At 47.7% G+C, this 19,903-nt stretch overlaps 1 protein-coding gene across 1 annotated transcript in view; it reads left to right on the forward strand.

Annotated features, from left to right (window-relative positions):
• The window catches only part of ADAMTSL3 (ADAMTS like 3), a 411,707-nt gene that overhangs the window by 367,383 nt on the left and 24,421 nt on the right, over window positions 1-19,903 (forward strand). The window contains exons 24-25 of the mRNA XM_008275279.4: window positions 15,421-15,603; window positions 19,677-19,793. Coding sequence (XP_008273501.2) covers window positions 15,421-15,603; window positions 19,677-19,793 — 300 coding nt within the window. The remainder of the gene's footprint in view (window positions 1-15,420; window positions 15,604-19,676; window positions 19,794-19,903) is intronic.

Here is a 19,903-nt window from a genome sequence, read left to right on the forward strand (position 1 = left end):
CAAGTCTAAGACTTATACTTAATTCCCTCTTCCTCCACGCAAGTGGAGAAGTGCTGCTTAGAGCTGTGGAAGGGGTGACATGACCACTCTTCCCTCTGTGCCCGTCTTCATTGCATCTGTTAGTATTATATGAAAGTCAGGCACCATGACTCTCATCTGGCTTCCTTAGCTCTCGTTAACAGACTCCAGTGCTTGGAGAGCTGGTCGAACTGATGTGTCTGTGGAGAGACCATCACTGGCTCCATCTTGATTGGTGACCACGTTGCTCCACCTCCCTGTATGACCTCTCTTTTGCAGAACTCAGCTTCTTGACTGGCTTCCCCTCATAGCAAAGCCTCAATCAATACTAGGCAATTGGAAAATTCTTTAAGTGAAGGCTGAAGATTTGGGGATCACGGCAAAGGCATCCCGTCACATAGCTCTCCCCGCTCTCTGCCCTCCCCGCCTCACCTCTGCTCTTAGATAGCCATGTACAATTCCAAATTCCTCTCTCTTGCCTGTAAAGCCACGTATTCAAACCTTCCAAGAAGTTCTGATGGGAAATGTTTCCCAGTCTTAGGAGACAGCTGGAGTTGTAGGGGGCTAACAACTTCTCTGACTTTTGATCTGATCTATCCAGTTTACTTTAACAAGCCTCCTGTGCAAGGCACTGCCCTGTGACTCCCGCTGTGAGTCCAGCTGATTTTTTTGTGCCAAGTCAGAGGCCCCTAGGGGACACCTCATGAGATTGCTGGAGAAGGAGGCAGAGTCCTGGGTTGGGGGAGCAGGGAGCTCAGCTCTCTGACTCTCCTAAGGGCCCAATGGTGGATGAAGCTGATGTCCAGCATCCCAGCAAAGCTACAATCCCGGCACCCACAGCAGGACTGGTAAACAGTAGGGGCCGACAAAACCCTTGTTGCATGGGTGAATTCTTGATTATTGAACAGGATGGGGGTTGCAGGGTGAACGAGTCACGTGAGGAAAATGTACGTTGTCTGCTATACCTGTAGCTATAAGCAAAGGTGTCAGGGACTGAAAGCAACTAGGAAATAATCAAGCATCACGGTAACTCATGGACTCATTTACGGAGGAGTCTTGGGTGAGTTTTTTGCTCTATTTTTTTTTTTTTGGATGAGCATTAAGTTCTGCTGAGATGCACACCAGGCTGCCAGAGTGCGGCATTCACACCGCAGTCCTCACCAGCCAGCTCTGCACGTCCGTGCTACGGGGGCGGGAAGTGTCTGCAGAGAGCCTGGCACAGGAGCTGGCTCCCCTGCTGGAGCTGGCTGAGAGTCTGACTTCCGGGTGGGAGCTATAGAGGGTGTTTGCTGGTCTCCCCTGAGCCAGGGGAAGTCAATGGCTGGAGCAGGACAGCAGGATGGGAATGGATGCAGGTGGGAATGCAGATGACACCTGCACTTAGGGTCTTGCCTTGATGCCTCACGCCAGCTCAGCCAGGGGCCTAAATACAGCTGCACACATCTGCTGCGATCTTGAGGACAAGTGAATCTTCCTCTAAGGCCATAAACACACTTTCAGTCCAGCAAGCTTTTCTTTTTTTTTTTTTTCTTTTTTCCTTTTTTTTTTTTTTTTAATTTTTTGACAGGCAGAGTGGACAGTGAGAGAGAGAGACAGAGAGAAAGGTCTTCCTTTGCCGTTGGTTCACCCTCCAGTGGCTGCCGCGGCCGGTGCACCGCGCTGATCCGAAGGCAGGAGCCAGGTGCTTCTCCTGGTCTCCCATGGGGTTCAGGGCCCAAGCACTTGGGCCATCCTCCACCGCACTCCCAGGCCACAGCAGGGAACTGGCCTGGAAGAGGGGCAACCGGGACAGAATCCGGTGCCCCGACCAGGACTAGAACCTGGTATGCCAGCACCGCAAGGTGGAGGATTAGCCTAGTGAGCCACGGCGCCGGCCTCAACAAGCTTTTCCCCAGTATGCCGATACCTTTATTGAATGCACCCGGCCCTGACAGCAAGCAGCTCCCAGAGACACTACACTGTGACTGCACCTGTGTCAGTGTGAGTGAAGGTACCATGGGAGCTGGGGTAGGAACTAATGGACTCAGAGTCCCAAGGGCTTCCCGTGAGATATGCACAGGCCGCAAAGAAGGGAGAGTGCCAAACTGAGAAAGGAGGGATGTTCCAGACAGAGTGAAGGACAGACGACCACCAGCCAAGGCAGGCTTGCCCACGGACAGGAAATGGACCACACTGTGAGATGCTGGCAGAAGGGACACAGCAGTGGGGCTTGGAGAATGGGTTACAAATAAGTGACATAGCCATGAGAACGTCAGGGCTTCATGCCCCTGCAGGCACTCAAGGACTGTCGTGGGTTCCTAGACATTTTGCTCCTTTCATGCAAGGTCATACTAAGAGGTTGTTTCAGTAAGGCGTGGAAGAACTATGACCTGAAGCTACAGCTATGACCTTGAACGTGAAGGAGCGGGGTTCAATCCAAGAGAACCATTGCCAATGATGCTTTGACAACCTTCATGACAAATTAGACATGGGGGCTGAAAGGGGAAGAGCTGGGATGGCTCTGAGGCTGGGTTGTTTGGGGAACATGGGTGCTGTGACGATGGTAGGACAAGAGGACGGGGAGGTAGTTCTCTGTGGACCTTCCTGAGGCTGTAGCAGCTTGCATGATTTATGTGAAGGACGTGCTCACGGGAGATGTCCAGGAGTTCCAGATTCAAGGAGGAGGTGAAGATTGGGCAGGTAGATGCGGCAGTTCTCAGCACAGGAACTAACATGTAGTCCTCCAAGTAGACGGAATCACCCCAGGACAATGTGTAAAGTGCGGAAGGAAGGACTCGGCCCCCACACTCTGGTGTGATCTCGTCATTTCAGACTTCCTGTCTCTGACATTTCCTTTTGGAAGGATCTCATGCCAATGTATTTGGAGAAGCTTGTACTGGGGTGGTTATTTTTGCCATCTGGGTTGTCTTCCTATCTAAGTGTTTAGTTCAGACCTAAGGGAGGAAACCTTTAGAGTGGCTTAGGAAACATGGAGAGGGCACTGGCTCAGGAAGCAGAGGAGGCACATCTGGGTCCAGGAACCTAAATGATCCTATTAAGAATGCCCCCTCGGGGCCAGCACTGTGGTGCAGTGAGTTAAACTGCCTGCAATGCTGGCATCTCATATGAGAGCCAGTTCAAGTCCCAGCTGCTGCACTTCTGATCCAGCTCCCTGCTGAGAATACAATAGATGGTAGCTCCCAAGTTCTTGGGCCCCTGACACCCAGTGGGAGACCCAGATGGAGTTCTAGGCTCCTGACTTCAACCTGGTCTAGCACCAACCGTTGCGGCCATTGGGAAGAAATCCAACAGATAGAATCTCTCTCTCTCTCTCTCTCTCTCTCTCTCTCTCTCTCTTTCTCTCTCTCTCCCTCTCTCTGTTTCTCGGCCCTCCCTATCCCCCTCTGTGTAATTCTGCCTTTCAAATAAGTAAAATAAATCTTGAAATAAAAAAAGAATGCCCCTCTCTCTGCTGTCCCCCCCATCCTGTGTTTTGAGGTAGTTTGTAGGGCAGGGATGGGGACAGACTGTGTAGGGCCCCATAAACCACCATTAGCACAGTGGGTGTGAAACCACTGGAGGCTTCTGAGCACAATGATATGATCTCAATGACATTCTAGAAGAAGTGCTCTGGCTACTGTGTTTAGAATACACAGTAGGAAATCAAAGAGTGAAAGGAGAGCAAGGGGCCGGCGCCGCGGCTCACTAGGCTAATCCTCCACCTGCGGCGCCGACACCCTGGGTTCTAGACCCGGTCGGGGCGCCAGATTCTGTCCCAGTTGCCCCTCTTCCAGTCCAGCTCTCTGCTGCGGCCTGGGAGTACAGTGGAGGATGGCCCAAGTGCTTGGGCCCTGCACCCACATGGGAGACCAGGAGAAGCACCTGGCTCCTGGCTTCGGATCAGCGCGGTGCACCAGCCGCAGCGGCCATTGCGGGGTGAACCAACAGAAAAAGGAAGACCTTTCTCTCTCTCTCACTGTCCACTCTGCCTGTCAAAAAAAAAAAAAAAAAAAAAAAGGAGAGCGAGGATGAAGTCAGGGAGCCCATGGCAACACTTTGCAAAGTCCAGACGAGCAGAGCCACCTGGAAACTCTGTGCCCTTCACTCCACCCCTCCCTCCAGCTCCTCCTGCCAACCTCAACTGTCATCACGGGGAAATGCCCCAAGAGTAGTGCCTTGGTCTGTTTCTGTTGCTGTAACAGAACATTATACAGACTGGGTAACTGACAGTGACTGGAAATACATCAGCTCTCGCCTCTGGGGGCTGAGGAGACCAAGATCACAGGGCTGGAGTCTTGAAAGGGGCTTCTTGCTACTCCACCCCATGGTGGAAGGGAAGAGAGACGGAAAGAGGGAGTGAGAGGGTGCCAGCTCATCCTTTAAGGGAAGCTCACTCCTGTGACGATGACATCAATCCACGGTGCCTGACCTCAGAGCTGAAGCACCCCAGACTCAGCTTCCATTTTGTTTTCTACCTGTATTTCCTCCCTTGTTGATCTCTTCCAAGCTCAAGACTTCCAATGCGCCATCTACATGCAGGCAACTCCCCCATTTGTGTTTCCAGCCCAGACCTCTCCCTACACTCTAGATTAACATGTCCCAGTGCCTGCTCACAGATTCCTAATTGGTGCTTCAAATCTAACATGCTCGAAACTGCGCTCCTGAATTTCGCTCCCAGCCTGGCTTCTCTCCTAGTGGCCGCCATCTTGCTGAGTGGCAATGCTATTTTGTCTACTTTACCTGATCTGAAAATCTCGGCGTCATTTTTGACTTGTGCTTTTCTTTCACGTTGTCCCCTTGCCTCCCCACCTTGATCAGATCATGTCTGCTCCACCTTCAAAAGTGTCTCCAGAATCTGGGGCAGGCATTGTGGCCGGCAGGCTAAGCCTCCACTTGGGATGCCGGTAGTCCATATTGGGACACCAGTTGGAGTCCTGGCTGCTCTGCTTCTGATCCAGCTTCCTGCTAATGCTCCTGGGAAGGCAGCAGAAGATGACTCAGGTATTTGGGTCACTGCCACCCATGTGGGAGACCCAGATGGAGCTCTGGGCTCTGGCTTCCCCAGCTGTTTTTGACATTTGGAGAGGGAACCATAGGATGAAAGATCACTCTCTCCCTCTCCCTCTCTCTGTCACTCTGCCTTTTTTTTTCATATAGAGATTTCTTTTTTATTTGACAGGTAGAGTCATAGTGAGAGACAGAGAGAAAGGTCTTCCTTCCGTTGGTTCACCCCCCACATGGCCGCTACGGCCGGCGCTGCACTGATCCAAAGCCAGGAGCCAGGTGCTTCTCCTGGTCTCCCATGCAGGTGCAGGGCCCAAGCACTTGGGCCATCCTCCACTGTACTCCCGGGCCACAGCAGAGAGCTGGCCTGGAAGAGGAGCACCGGGACTAGAACCCAGCGCCCATACGGGATGCTGGAGCAGCAGGCGGAGGATTAACCAAGTGAGCCGCAGCACCGGCCCCCACTCTGCCTTTTAAATAAATAAAATAAATCATTTGTCCTGTATATGCATAGATACACACACACAAGATGTAATCATTTCTCACAACCTCTGCTCCTACCACACTGGTCTAAATCCCCATCACCTCTGGGCTGGATTATTATAGCAGTCTTTTCGCTTGCCCTCTATAATCTGTGTTCTCAACACAGAAATCAAAGCAATCCTTTAAACAGCTAAGCCGGATCATGTCAGACCTCAAAATCATCAGAGCCTTAGGGTGAACCGCAAGACTCTGCCTGCCCTGAGCCCTCCCTCCCCACCTGCCTCTTCTCTGACCTTGTGCCCTACCACCCTGTCCCTGCTCATCCTTGCTGTTTTACATTCCTCCAAAATAAGAGGAGTGTACCCTGGACTCCAGACTGATAAAGCTTATGGGACCACTTCTCAGGATAATATTTTCAAAGGCATAAAAGAAACGTGCTGTATTATCGAGAAAACCAATTGTCATAAAACTACAGAGAGCAAAATGTTAATAAGCCACATGTGAGGTCTAATAATATGTGCACTTCATTCCTGATGTCTCTAACTCAAGGCCTGTACCACTGAGTTCTATAATGGCCATAACCCTGAAATAATGATGACATGAAAGATATTTTGCTAGAATGTGATATGCAAATATCTGTGATTTATATTAGTCACAAAGTGGAAGATTCTGCTTCTTTGGTTTGTTGTTTACATTCATAAGTGATGGAGGTGTTAAATTTGAAGTGCGGTCACAGACCCCTGAATTCCACCCGTGGCTCCACGTAAGGTTCATGGTCGCCATATTGAAAAACCCTGCTTCATGGCCAAAGCATGTTCGGTGCCCCCTCCTGAAACACCGTCTTCTGAGGAGTGCACGTGGCTTGTTGAGCCTGGCTGAAGGCCTGCACCAAAGCTCCTTCCCATTGGGAACTGACAGCACTGTTGGAACTGATGGCACTGTTGGTTACGTGCTTCTTAGCGTGGAGGAGTAACGAATAAGTCAACAAATCTCAGATGGCTTAGGGTCTCTCACTGTCAACGACTTTACGACTTGACAAAAACAAACTCATGCATTTGAGCTGATTGAGGGAGGTAAGTCTGAACTACTAAAGATCTCTAACTTGTAAAATGTTTCCAAACCTATTTTTTGCTTTAAAAAATGTTCAGCACAGATGGCCAAGTAACATGTAAAGAAACGCTCAGTATCACTAGCTGAGAGGAAGGTCAAAGCCACAGTGGGAAGCCATTTCACTCCAGTTAGAATGGCTGTTACCAAAAAGATGATGGACCTTTATACACTGTGGGCAGGAATGCAAATTCATACAGCTCAGGAAACTAAAATAGATCTAGGAGATGACCCAGCTACCCCGCTTCTGGGTATATATCCACGGGAAATGAAATAAGCATTTCAAAGAGACACTGTAGCCCGTGTTCAATGCGGCACCGTTACAATGGCCATGATGTGGAATCAACCTGGGTATCCATGAGTGGCTGAATGAACGAAGGAAATGGGGGACATATACACAATGGCATATTATTAAATCATAAAAAATTACTGAGACGCTGACGTTAGCGGCAAAATGGATGGAACAGCAGGTCACTGTGTTAAGTGAAATAAGCCACACATAGAAAGACAAATGCCGCATATTCTGTCTCACATGTGAGATACAAAAAGTCAACCTGAACTCAAAATAATGATTACTAGAGGCTGGGAAGGGTGAGGGAATCGGGGAGAGAGGAAGTTTCAATAAAGGATACCAAAGCACAGTCATGTAGAAGTAATAAGTGCCAGTAGTCCACAGCACAGTGTGACAGCTAGAGTTTACAGTAATGTACCACATAACGAACTGAGAGAGGAGCCAGCAGGCTCCACATATAAAGAAAAAACAAGGACTTGAACATGCTGATTGCCTGATTTGGTCAGTTTATGGCGTACGCACATGTGTTGAAATATCGCACTCTACCTCAGCACACTGCTAATGTCATGACAATCGAAATTTTAAAAAATAATAATTAATTTTAGAAATGGTCAGTCACTTAAGCAACAAGTGCTTAGTCATTCCCTTAACTGACTATCCTCAGATAGGAAATAACAATTGCAATTTTTTGCTTTTAAAAATTTTTTCAAATCATTTTTTAAATTCACATATGTGTATGTTTGGAGGCCAGTGAAGTGGTTGAAGGAATATCTGAAATGATTTGCACTTTTCTCCAAATGTTTGAGTATTTAAGAAAGTCTTTTTTGAAATGATCTTAGATTCCAAAATAATAATGTCTGAATTTATAAGGATTTTACCACACAGCCAGTGTTTTATTATCTTCCCTGTTTGGAAGAGGATATTGGCATGAATAAATAAAAGATAAAAATACAAGTTACGTTGATGTATCTTTGGTGCAGCATACACTGATCTTCTAGGAAATGAATCCCCTGGTTCATTCCTCCTTGTGTCAGCAGAGATTCACATTCTAATCTGCCAGCCACTGTGCCTGCTCATGATCTACTGGGGAGACCTGAGACCACTGCAATCATAATGCCCTAAAAAGAGTTATGGGGGTGATTCTGGGGCACAGGTAGAATGCCACTTAGAATCCCTGCGCCCTGTGTTGCAGTGCCTGGATTCAGGTCCTGCCCCCACTTCCAATTACAGCTTCCAGCTAATGTGTGCCCTGGGAGGCAGCATGAGATGGCTCAAGTGTTGCCACCCATGTGGGAGACTCGGGGTGAATTCTTGGCTCCTGGCTTTGGCCTAGTCTAGTCTCCGCTGTTGAAGCCATTTGGGGAGTGAACCAGCAGATGGAAGATATATCTCTCTTTCTCTCTCTCTCTCTCTCTTATTGCTTTGCAAATAAATACATAATTTTAAAAGACTTTTAGGAGCAGATATTTGGCTAGGTGGCTAAGTTGCCCACATCCCGTATCAGTACCTTTTCCGAGTTCTAGCTCCCTCTGCTTACAATCCAGCTTCCTGCTAGTGCAGTTTTTGGGAGGCAGCAGATGATAGTTCAAGTGCTTGGGGCCCTGCCTCCCACAGCAGAGATCCAAATGGAGTTCTGGACTTCTGGTTCTGGCCTGACCCAGCCCTGGCTGTTGCAAGCATTTGGGGAGTGAACCAGCCAGTGGATGGAAGATCTCTATCTGTCTCTGTGTGTCTCTGTCTCTCTGTCATTCAAATTAAATGAAATTTTTAAAAAAAGAGTTCTATAAAAGGATAGATCAATGGATGGAAAAATGGATCTTTCTCACACATATCTGAGAACCGAGAAGGATCCCAAGAGATACTTAATATAAAGCTTCTTCCTGACTCATTCTCTTTTTTTTTTTTTTTTTTTTTTTGACAGGCAGAGTGGACAGTGAGAAAGAGAGAGAGAGAGAGAAAGGTCTTCCTTTGCCGTTGGTTCACCCTCCAATGGCCGCCGCAGGGCCGGCGCACCGCGCTGATCCGATGGCAGGAGCCAGGTGCTTCTCCTGGTCTCCCATGGGGTGCATGGCCCAAGGACCTGGGCCATCCTCCACTGCCTTCCCGGGCCACAGCAGAGAGCTGGCCTGGAAGAGCGGCAACTGGGACAGAATCCGGGGCCCTGACCGGGACTAGAACCCGGTGTGCCGGCGCCGCAAGGCGGAGGATTAGCCTAGTGAGCCGCGGCGCCGGCCCTGACTCATTATTTTCATCACTGAGCAATAGGAATTGATGAGAGTTTTAGAAAATTAGAAATAGGGAGGTATGCTTTGCTCTTCCCAGTGTTATCATTTGTGAGATGATAATGAAGTGTGCAAGAGAGATGTCCATCAACATGGCGCTGGAAGCAGGTGTGTTGGCCAGGACCCGAGAGGCTGGGAGGAATGTCTGCTTCTTATAGCACTGAAGCAGAAATCTGAGGTGATGTAACAAAGATGACATGTAGCTAGCATGCAATAGGCCTGTGAAGAACATCACTGTATCCCAAAAATACACTGTAGGTGGAAACTATGTGGTGTCCCCAGTAAGGTCTAGAGAGATGAGATGCCGACAGAAGCAAACTGAGACGCAGAAATGGAAATAAATCTATAGAATGTTTAAAAAGAACGTTCATAGAAGTAAAATCATATCAGAAGCAGAAAATAAGATGCATTATATGAACTTAGTCTACTCGAGGCAGGCTTACGGATTGCTTGCAAAATGCCCTGGGAAAAGAACAGAGTGCTAAAAACAGCCAGACACAGGGTGATGGACATGACAGTCACAGCGTGAGATTGGTGTTCCTGAGCAAGAGAATGGATCGAGAGGAACCAACACAACCTTGCAGAAGAAGGAAGGAAAGAAAGAATGCTTTAGTGAGTGAAAACTCTGCAGTGTGTAGACTATTCCATGCAAATTGTACAAGGTACAATGCTTACCTGACTAGATTGAGGAGAATTTTTGGAAAATTTCAGATTATAGAAAGATTCCTATAAGTATTTTAAAAAATCAAATAAATGACAATAAGAAATAATGTTATTTAAAAGAGAATAAAAAACAGACTTGTTCCAAATTCTTCAAAACATTAAATACTGCATAACCTGGATGGCAGTATATGTTGAATATACACAGAAAAAGTTATAATGTTCCTATCTTGTGTCCAGCTAAGCTGAACTTCTTGGTGAAGAGAAGAGAAAAAGTCTGTATGTGTTCAAGAATTCATAATCTGTCCTGTTCACTGACCAGTCTTTGTGGGGATAAATACTCCAAGATGCTCCACTGTCGACTAAGAAACGAATTCTAGTTAGGACCTCATGAAGACCTGGCAGCATAAAAGAAATGATGAGAAAACATTAAAATAATTTAAAGACAGAATGTAGTCTAAGATTTTTTAACAGTTTAGAAGAGATAACAAAACTCAGAGTATCATTAAAAGAAGGTATGTAATGAAAAAAGTAATAGAAATGTAAAATTGTCTGGATTTCAAATCCCATATTTTATGAGGAAAAAGGTGGTAGACAGATGTCGCAAGAGCTATTCCTCATCCTAAGTGGGTTAGGGAACAAAAAGATACACTTTTACCCATAAATTAATAATCAGATGATTGGGGGGTTATCATTAACTTATAAAACATTGGAAATAGATGAATCAGGTAATATATTTAATCAAGAGGCAAGGCAGCACCCATGAAAAGTCTTGCTCTCTCTCTGGTTCTCACCACCTTATTCGCCAACGTCTCTCCCACATCTGCACTCCCTGTTCCTCCTCGTAGGTGTCTTTCCTGCTTCTCCAGTCTACCCGAGGGGTGGCTGCCAAGCTTGAGTGGCATACAGTGTTCATCTTCATTGTGAGCCTTTGTCTCCCTGTATTGCCGTCAGTGTTCTCCTCCCACAGCCTCCTCTAGAGAAAGTTCCCCGAAGAACTGAGTTATGTCTTTAGGGTCAGCATAGTTTCACACATAGTAAGCACCCACTAAACATTTTTTAAAGTTATTTACTTATAAGAGAAAGAGAGAGAGAGAGAAAGAGAGAGAGAGAGAGAACTCTCATGTGCTTATTCACCCCACAAATGTTTGCAAACTGCTCTAGCTGGGGCTGAAGTCAGGACCTGGGAATTCAATCCAGGTTTCCCACCTGGGTGACAGGAGCCCAATCCCGTGAGCCACAGGGCTGCCTCCCAGGGTCTGCACTATCAGGAAGCTGGGATTCAGAACTGGAGTTGAGCACTGCAGTACAGGTGTGAGAATCTTAACTGGCGTCTTCACCACTAGATCAAATACCTGCACCCATGCGCATTTTTTAACTGAGTGACACAATGACGATAGTTGCATTGCAAAACCTAAGACAGGAGGTGGCCAAAGCTGTTTTAAAAAGAAAATTAATAGCTTTAAAATGAGCAAATTGAACTAAATATTCAACTAAAGACAGAAATTTTCTTGTAAGTTAGGAATAGGAAGACAGTTCTTTGACAAGAAAGCCATGAAAAACCAGAAGAAAATGTCATGTTTAAGGAACAAACATTAGTGATATTACCATTAAAGTTGAAAAGAGGACAAATATGCCTACTGTGTTAAGTCACTGGGGCTGCTATGACAAATATACCATAGACCAGGTGATGTATACACAACAGAAATTTATTTCTTACAGATCTGGAGGCTAGGAAGTAGAAGACTAAGTCACTAGCATATTTGGGGTCTGGTGAGGGCCTGTGTCTTCTCAAAGATGAGGATCATCTTCTCACTCGTCCTTACATGGTGTGAGAGAGAAGAGAACTCTCTGGGAACTCTTGATAAGGGCAGGATGTTCCAAAAGCCCCATGTCCAAACACTATCACATTGGGGATTAAACTTAAACATGAATTTTGGGGGGAACACAATATTCAGTCTATAATAGCTGCTATAGATGTTATTATTCAGCATTGTTCAAGAGGCACTGACAAATACAGCAAGAAAATAAAAAGAAATCGGAGATACAAATATTGGAAAATTATCACTGTGAAAATGTTACAATTGCTTACCCTGAAAAGCAAGAAAATCAATTGAAAAATGATTCAAAATGATAGAATTCAGGAATATGACTGGGTACAAGATAAATACACAAATGGTTATAGCTTTCTTAAGTGTTAATACTAAACAGCTACAAAAAATATTTTCTAAATCTTAATACAACCCCCTCCAAAAAATTCCTATAAGGAATAAATTTATTGAGAAATGTGTAAGATCTACTTGCACCATGGTTAAGAAAGATCCTGTACCAAACTGCACACGTTTGACTCTTAATGCCAGTATTTAATAGCTGGGTAACTTAGGAAGTCTTACCCTCTCTGTGTGGTATGTATTTGTAGAAGAAAAGCTAAAAAGTTCTATGCATGTGATCAGCACCTCTCTGGCTATTTAGGGCCTCGTCGTTTTCATAATCAAATTTAAAATAATCTTTCAGTGACCTTTCTCTTGCTGCTGTAACAAATTATCACAACTTGGAGGCTTCAAACAGCACTCATTTATTATCTCACAGTTCTGTAGCCCACTCTCGGTACAGTGTGGCATCAAAAGCCAAGACCAGAGTACCACCAAGAGTACATTCCTTGCTGGAGGCTCTGAGGATAACTCTGCTTCCGAGAGCCTTGGGGTTGTCGGCTGCCTGCGGCTCCTTGTCGTCGTAGGACTGAAGTGCCCAGTCTCTCGGTAGCGCTGAGCTGAGGCTGCTGTCAGCTCCGAGAGGCCATCAGCATTCCCAGGCTCCTGGTCCCCTCCGACTCCCAAACCAGCAGCAGTGGATCACATCCCTCTCACACATTACATCCCTCTTAACTCCTCTTCTGCCTCACCTCTCCTCCTTTCCCTTTCTCTACCTGGTTGAGCACTTCTTCTGCCCCTCTCTTCTGATTTTAAGGGCTCTGACGATTGCGTTGGGCTCGCCAAGACAATCTCCCTGCTTTAAAGCCAGCTGATGAGTAGCCTTAATCCATCACCAAACACTCTTCACACTTGTACCGAGATTGATATTTGATTGAGTTCCTGGGGGCCAAGAATCTATAATTCTGCCTTCAGCACTTAGACCATGCAAAGCTACAGGACTAAGGACAAAAATGTCCCAGGGGCGGGTATGCAAAGCCTCAGATCTTATATCTGAACACAGGGAGATTCCCGCTGTTATTCCAGATTGTGGTCACAGATGAGAGTTGAAATCTCAGGTGCCCTGCCCAAGGTCACGGCACTCTTAAACATCAAGAAGGGAAACCAAGCCTCCTCACCCCTAGCACAGTGTTTTCGCTCCCCACTCCCTCTGCTTTGACTTAGAGTTGAGTCAACATCTTGAGTTTTCAGGAGATGCTTCAGTGCCAATATTGGTGCTTGGTGTCCCCGAGCAAGTTGAAGCCTCTCTAAGTGGACAGGCTTCTCTCTAGCCACGCGATGCCTGCCTGTATAAGAGACGTGAATAACCATCTTAGGCAGGTGCAGACAGAAGGGCTGGAGCCAAAGTCCAAGGTCTTACCAGCTCCCTGTAGGGGGAGAGAGCTAACGGTGACTCGGGGAAGAGGAATAACGGGGAGAATCGAAGCATCACCAAGTTCACAGAGCATGCGTTTGCCTGCTATCAGCTGCCTGGCGCTGTGGTGATAAGAGCAGTGGCTTCTCTTGTCAGAAAGCTACATGGTGTCTTTCATGTTCTGCAGCCAGAGCACTGCAGGAGGAGAGGACATCCTAAAAAGAAAGAAATCATGTGACACAATCTCGGGTATCACGTGAGACTTCTCCGGCTCTTAAAATCCGTTCCCCAGCCAAGCAAAATAACAGGATCCTCAGGATTTCAGGGAGAGGTAGGCAATATGCATAGTGGGTTCAGCCACCACATGGGATGCCCACATCCCACATCTGAGTGCCACTTGGAGTCCCAGCTACTGCACTTCTGATCCAGCTCCTAGGAAGGCAGGGGAGGACGGCTCATGGACTTGTGCCCCTCCCACCCATGTGGGAGACCCGGATGGAGTCACCAGCTCCTGACTTCAGCCCGGCTGATGCCTGGCTATTGTGGCCATTTGGGGAGTGAACCAGCAGATGGAAGCTCGCTCTCTCTCTCTGTCTCTCTTTCTCTCTCTCTCTGTCTCTGTCACTCTCCTTTGAAAATAAATATTTATTTTATTTGCATATTTATTTAAATAAATATTTAATTTAAAAAGATTTGGGAGAATCAGCTCTTTAACTTCCTCATACGCCCCTCTGTGTCCAGATTCCTGATCTCACAGTATTAACCCAGACTTGAAGCTTCACATTTCTTTTTTTAAAAAGATTTATTATTTATTTGAAAGGCAGAGTTACAGAGAGGCAGAGAGAGAGACAGAAAGAGAGGTCTTCCATTTGCCAGTTCACTCCCTAAATGGCCTCAACAGATGGAGCTAGGCCAATCCAAAGCCAGGAGCCAGTAGCTTCTTCCTGGTCTCCCACCTGGGTGCAGGGACCCGAGGACTTGGGCCATCCTCTGCTGCTTTCCCAGATGCATTAGCAGGGAGCTGGCTTGTAAGTGGAGCAGGCGAGACTCGAAGTGGGGCCTATATGGGATGCTGGCGCTGCAGGCAGTGGCTTTACCTACTATGCCGCAGCACTGGCCCTGAAACTCCACATTCCTGTTTGTTCCTTGAAATTATCCTTTTCTAGAAAAACGTTAATGAACAACATCAGTTTCCGTGAACGTTTTCTGTTCCTCCTGGAGGAGCAATTTTCCTTACCTGAACATAACAAACCCCAAGATCTGTGTTAGATGGTTCGATTGATTTGTTTCCCAAGGCTTTCTTGCGACGACCCAGCACTAGGAATTTCTCTCTCTGGCTCTACCTCCTCCACATTCCTCCAACTTCATCAGCTCCTTTTTCCCAACCACTACGCCATCTACCTTCTCTCACTTCCCAATACAGAGCATCCCAACTATCTTTGGCTCCCATTCCCTAACATGTAAGCATAAATCAGTCAAGGGATCAGTGGACCCAAGCCCTTTTTTTTTTTTTTTTTTTTTTTTTTTTTTTTTTTTTTTGGACAGGTAGAGTAGTGAGAGAGAGAAAGGTCTTCCTTCTGTTGGTTCACCCCCAAAATGGCCACCATGGCCGGTGCGCTGCACTGATCCAAAGCCAGGAGCCAGGTGCTTCCTCCTGGTCTCCCATGCAGGTACAGGGCCCAAGCACTTGGGCCATCCTCCTCTGCTTTCCCGGGCCACAGCAGAGAGCTGGACTGGAAGAGAAGCAACCGAGACAGAATCCGGCGCCCCGAGTGGGACTAGAACCCGGAGTGCCGGCGCCATAGGCGGAGGATTAGCCAAGTGAGCTGCGGTGCTGGCGACCCAAGCCCTTGAACACTATCCTGCACCTGCCATGGAGGAGCTCTCAAAACAGACATAGCCATTTTCCCTATACTATGTTACGAAACGCGTTTGCTGACTGTGGTCAAAATACTCAATGGTATTGTCGCATGGTGCTGTGGCCCTGTTCTTAAAAGAATTGCCTTTGTCATATTTGTTTTTGTTCCCAAGGTGCCCCCCCGCCTAATATAACTTGGTTGAAGAGAGGAGGATCTCTGAGTGACAATGTTTCCTTGCTTTTCAATGGATCCCTGTTGTTGCAGAACGTTTCCCTCGAAAATGAAGGAACCTACGTCTGCACAGCCACCAATGCTCTTGGAAAGGCAGTGGCAACGTCTGTGCTCCACTTGCTGGGTGAGTGTCTCCCTCGCTGGCTCCTCCTGGAATATGTACAAAGCACGGCCCAATTGCGTTGACTCCAGACTCAGAGAATGAACAAGACGGATTTTATTTGGTTTTAACCCTTGCTGCCGGTGTACATGAGACTAAATTGTAACACCCTATCTTATCAGGTCTTCTCTTAGAAGGTCGTACATCTCTTCCACTTAAGAAGCTACACTGGGGTTCAGTGTAGGTATATTTCTGCCCACAAGCAAGACCTTTCTTGTTCTGGTTCCCTGAACGCTTAATGCCTGACCCTTTTTTTTTTTTTTTTTTTTGACAGGCAGAGTGGACAGTGAGAGAGAGAGAGAGAGAAAGGTCTTCCTTTGCCATTGGTTCACCCTCCAATGGCCACTGCGGCCGGCGCACCGCGGTGATCTGATGGCAGGAGCCAGGTGCTTCTCCTGGTCTCCCGTGGGGTGCAGGGCCCAAGCACTTGGGCCATCCTCCACTGCACTCCCGGGCCATAGCAGAGAGCTGGCCTGGAAGAGGGGCAACCGGGACAGAATCCGGCGTCCCGACCGGGACTAGAACCAGTTGTGCCGGCGCCACAAGGCGGAGGATTAGCCTATTGAGCCACAGCGCCGGACCTGACCCTGGTTTTAAGCTGGCCCTGAGCTCTGCTTTAGTCAAGATGGTTTTCTGCATGATGATCCAGCACACACGTGTGCATGCGCGTGCACACACACACACACACACACTGCTCTTCCCTCATAGAAGTGTCCAGGCCTTCTACTCTCCCAGGAAGAGAGAGAGGATTTCTCTTATTGCCTCAAGCCACCCCACCCCTGCGTCCCATGGGAACAACTGAATTCCTGCTTTCTGTGTGAATCCTTCTCGGATTTTGTTTGGCCTCTCTTTTCTCTGGTCTCGCTGCTAGGACCTGATTACGTCCTGGCATATGTTCTTCTCCAATTGTCTCCTCTTTTAAATGCTTTATTTAAGAAGCAGAGTGTTATAGCCAGATAGACACAGAGAGGTCCTCCATCTGCTGGTTCACTCCCCAAATGCACACAACAGCAATAGCTAGGCCAAGGCTGAAGCCAGGAGCCAGGTACTCAGTCTGGGACTTTCTCATGGGTGGCAGGTAGCCAAGTACTTGGGCTATCACTGTCTGCCTCCCAGGATGCACATCAGCAGGAAGCTGAGTCAGCAGCAGAGCTGGGACTCAAAGCCATGTGCTCCAATATGGGATGCAAGCAACCCAAGTGGCCTCTTAACTGCTGTGCCAAGTGCACATCCCATTTCCAATTTTATTCCTGTTTCTCCAACTGAATTTTAGATTCCCTTAAAGGTAGGGAGCACACCTAATGTTTCTTTTGCAGTCCTGAGAAAATAATATGGTCTGAGACATGCAGTTGGTGTGTAGCAAATGCTATTCTATTGAGTTCTAAAATGCCTAGCGGTAGAGTCAGTGTTGTGACTTGGAGGTCATTGCAATGTGGCCTCTCGCACAAGACGAGAAGCTGATCTCTCCTGCTTCCTCGGGCCAGTGTTCTAGAACCTGTCAAGTTCTCATCACCAAAATGGCCTTGAAGTTGCTGGCGTTTTCAGACTCAATAAATAACACCGCTTTTTCCCACCAGAATTCAGAATCAATTGAGAGTTAATCATGGAAGTTTCTAAGATGGACAACAGAGGGCACTTCTTGTTCGCCTCTGTGTCCCCAGCACCAAATGGAGGTTCAGGGTTTCATGAATGAATGAGTCGTGGTGTAACTCATGTCTGATTCTAGAAACCATTGCTGAACCAAGAGGCTCAGGATGTCAAAGAGCTGGCCCTGTGGTTTTCCTTGATGGCAGTCAGAGGAGCCGGGAAACTTAAAGAAATGGGAGGTGGTCCTGCAAGGAGTTAGAATAGTTTTCCTGCACAGGGCGCTTTGCTGTGCATAAGTTCTTTTGAAATTCATGGTGGCTGGCGCCGCGGTTCACTAGGCTAATCCTCCGCCTGCGGCGCTGGCACACCAGGTTCTAGTCCCGGTCGGGGTGCCGGATTCTGTCCTGGTTGCCCCTCTTCCAGGCCAGCTCTCTGCTGTGGCCAGGGAGTGCAGTGGAGGATGGCCCAAGTGCTTGGGCCCTGCACCCCATGGTAGACCAGGAGAAGCACCTGGCTCCTGCCTTCGGATCAGCGCGGTGCGCCGGCCGCAGCGCTCTGGCTGCGGCGGCCATTGGAGGGTGAACCAATGGCAAAAAGGAAGACTTTTCTGTCTCTCTCTCTCACTGTCCACTCACTGTCAAAAATTAAAAAAAAAATAAGAAATTCATGGTGCCACCATGCTGCCGGCAGTATTTCTTAGTCTCTTGCGTTTATGAAGAAACTTGAGGTTGATAGAGAGATTGACCTAGAACCCAAATCGGTGGTCTCCCCTTTCAGAGTTCTTCATATTACCCCTCCTGGGCCCTCAATGCTGGTCAGACAGGCAGTGCTGTATCTCCACGCAGCCCTTCCCAAAGAGTCTCCTTGATCTTCTCAAAGCTTGGAACAGGGGCGAGCACTGTGGTACAGCTGGTGAGGTTTGCACTTCTGACGCCAATACTGGTTCGAGACCTGGCTGATCCGCCTCTGGTCTAGCTTCTTGCTAATACACCTGGGAGGCAGCAGAGGATGGCTCAATATTTGGGCCCCTGCCACCTATGTGGGAGTCTTAGATGGAGTTCCTGTCTGCTGGCTTTGGCCTGGCCCAGCTCCAGCCATTGCAGCCATTCGGGAAATGAACCAGTGGATAAAAGGTATCTCTTTGCTTCTCAGTCGCTCACTGTCACTCTGCCTTTCAAATAACAAACAAGTATTATCTTTGGTTTATTTATTTATTTGAAAGGCAGAGTGACAGTGAGTGAGGGACAGAGCGAGAGCAAGGTGGGTGGGGAGAGGGAGGGAATCTTCCCTCTGCTTCCCAAATGGCTGCAATGACTGGGGCTGAGCCAAGCTGAAGCCAGGAGCTTTATCCAGTTCTCCCATGTGGATGACAAGGACCCAAGTACTTGATCCTTGTTCTATTGCTTTCCCAGGTGCATTAGCAAGGAATTGGTTCAGAAGAGGAGCAGCCAGGACATGAACAGGTGCTCATATGGGATGATGACTTTGCAGACTACAGCTTAACCCACTGTGCCACAACACCAGCCCCAATAAATAAATATCTTTTTTTTCCTAATATTGGAACAGAACAGTTTCAACAGACTCTGTCCAAACTGGCCTGATTCTTCAGAGTCATCTCGATGCTCCCTGAGAAGGCCGAGCCCTGGTTCCTGCCCATTTCAGGCCTGGTTTCTTCTCTGGGAAGTGCCCCAGGCCATGCAGTCCAGGGCTGTGGTGCTTGGCTGGGAGACAGCCCCAGCTCTCCTTCCTCATTGTTCTGCTCTCAGCTCAAGTTCCACAGCATTCTCTGAGCGTGCACTCCTCGTCAGGGAGGCCCCTGTGGGCCATGCCCATTGTCCTGCTCCCCAGAACTCTTGAGGGGAGGGGTCCCCTCCAAGCAGCCTGCTTCCTCCAGGCCATGTGGGGATTCTGGTGAATGAGTTAGGCCATCAGCCCTGAAAACATGCAGGGATGCCATCTGTTCTCAACAACGAAAAACTCTAAATCCTTGTGACATCTCACCCATCCAGCCCTATGAGAATCTGAGCTTCTAGGAACAGAGCATCCTATTTCCTACTAACTTTCTCTGATAATAACCGGTCTGGGACAAGAACTGGGTAATTTGGGGGCCAGCACCTTGGCTCAGTGGTTTATGTGAGATGACTCTGACGCATCATAGCTGAGAGCCAATTTGAAATCTGGCTGCTCCGCTTCCAATCCAGCTCCTTGTTAATGTTCCTGGGAAGGTAGTGGAGGAGTCGCTGCACCCATGTGGGAGATGGAGAGGGAGTTCTGGCTTCGGCCTGGCCCAGACCTACCTGTTGTAACCACTGGGGAGTGAACCAGCCGATGGAAGATCTCTCACCCCACTCCCCATCGCTCTGCCTTTCAAATAAATCAATAAATCTTTGAAAAAGGAATAACTGGATAATTTCTGATTGGTAAAAAGTGTTTGCTTTTTCCTCTTCTAGAACGAAGATGGCCAGGCAGTAAAACTGTATTTCCTAAGGGACATAAAAAGCGTGTTCCACAGACGCCCTACCTTGGAACCAACAGCAGTGAGCCAACAGGAGAACCCCTATCTCAAGGTCTGCGACTTTGACTTTTATGGGATTTGCTGGTGTGAAGAAATGATTCCATATAAAGGTTGTCACTATGCTCTATGTAAAATTATTCCAGGCCTTTGGCCAGCTTTTTT

The sequence above is a fragment of the Oryctolagus cuniculus genome, chromosome 12, assembly GCF_964237555.1.
Source record: "Oryctolagus cuniculus chromosome 12, mOryCun1.1, whole genome shotgun sequence".
Classification (NCBI taxonomy): Eukaryota; Metazoa; Chordata; class Mammalia; order Lagomorpha; family Leporidae; genus Oryctolagus; species Oryctolagus cuniculus.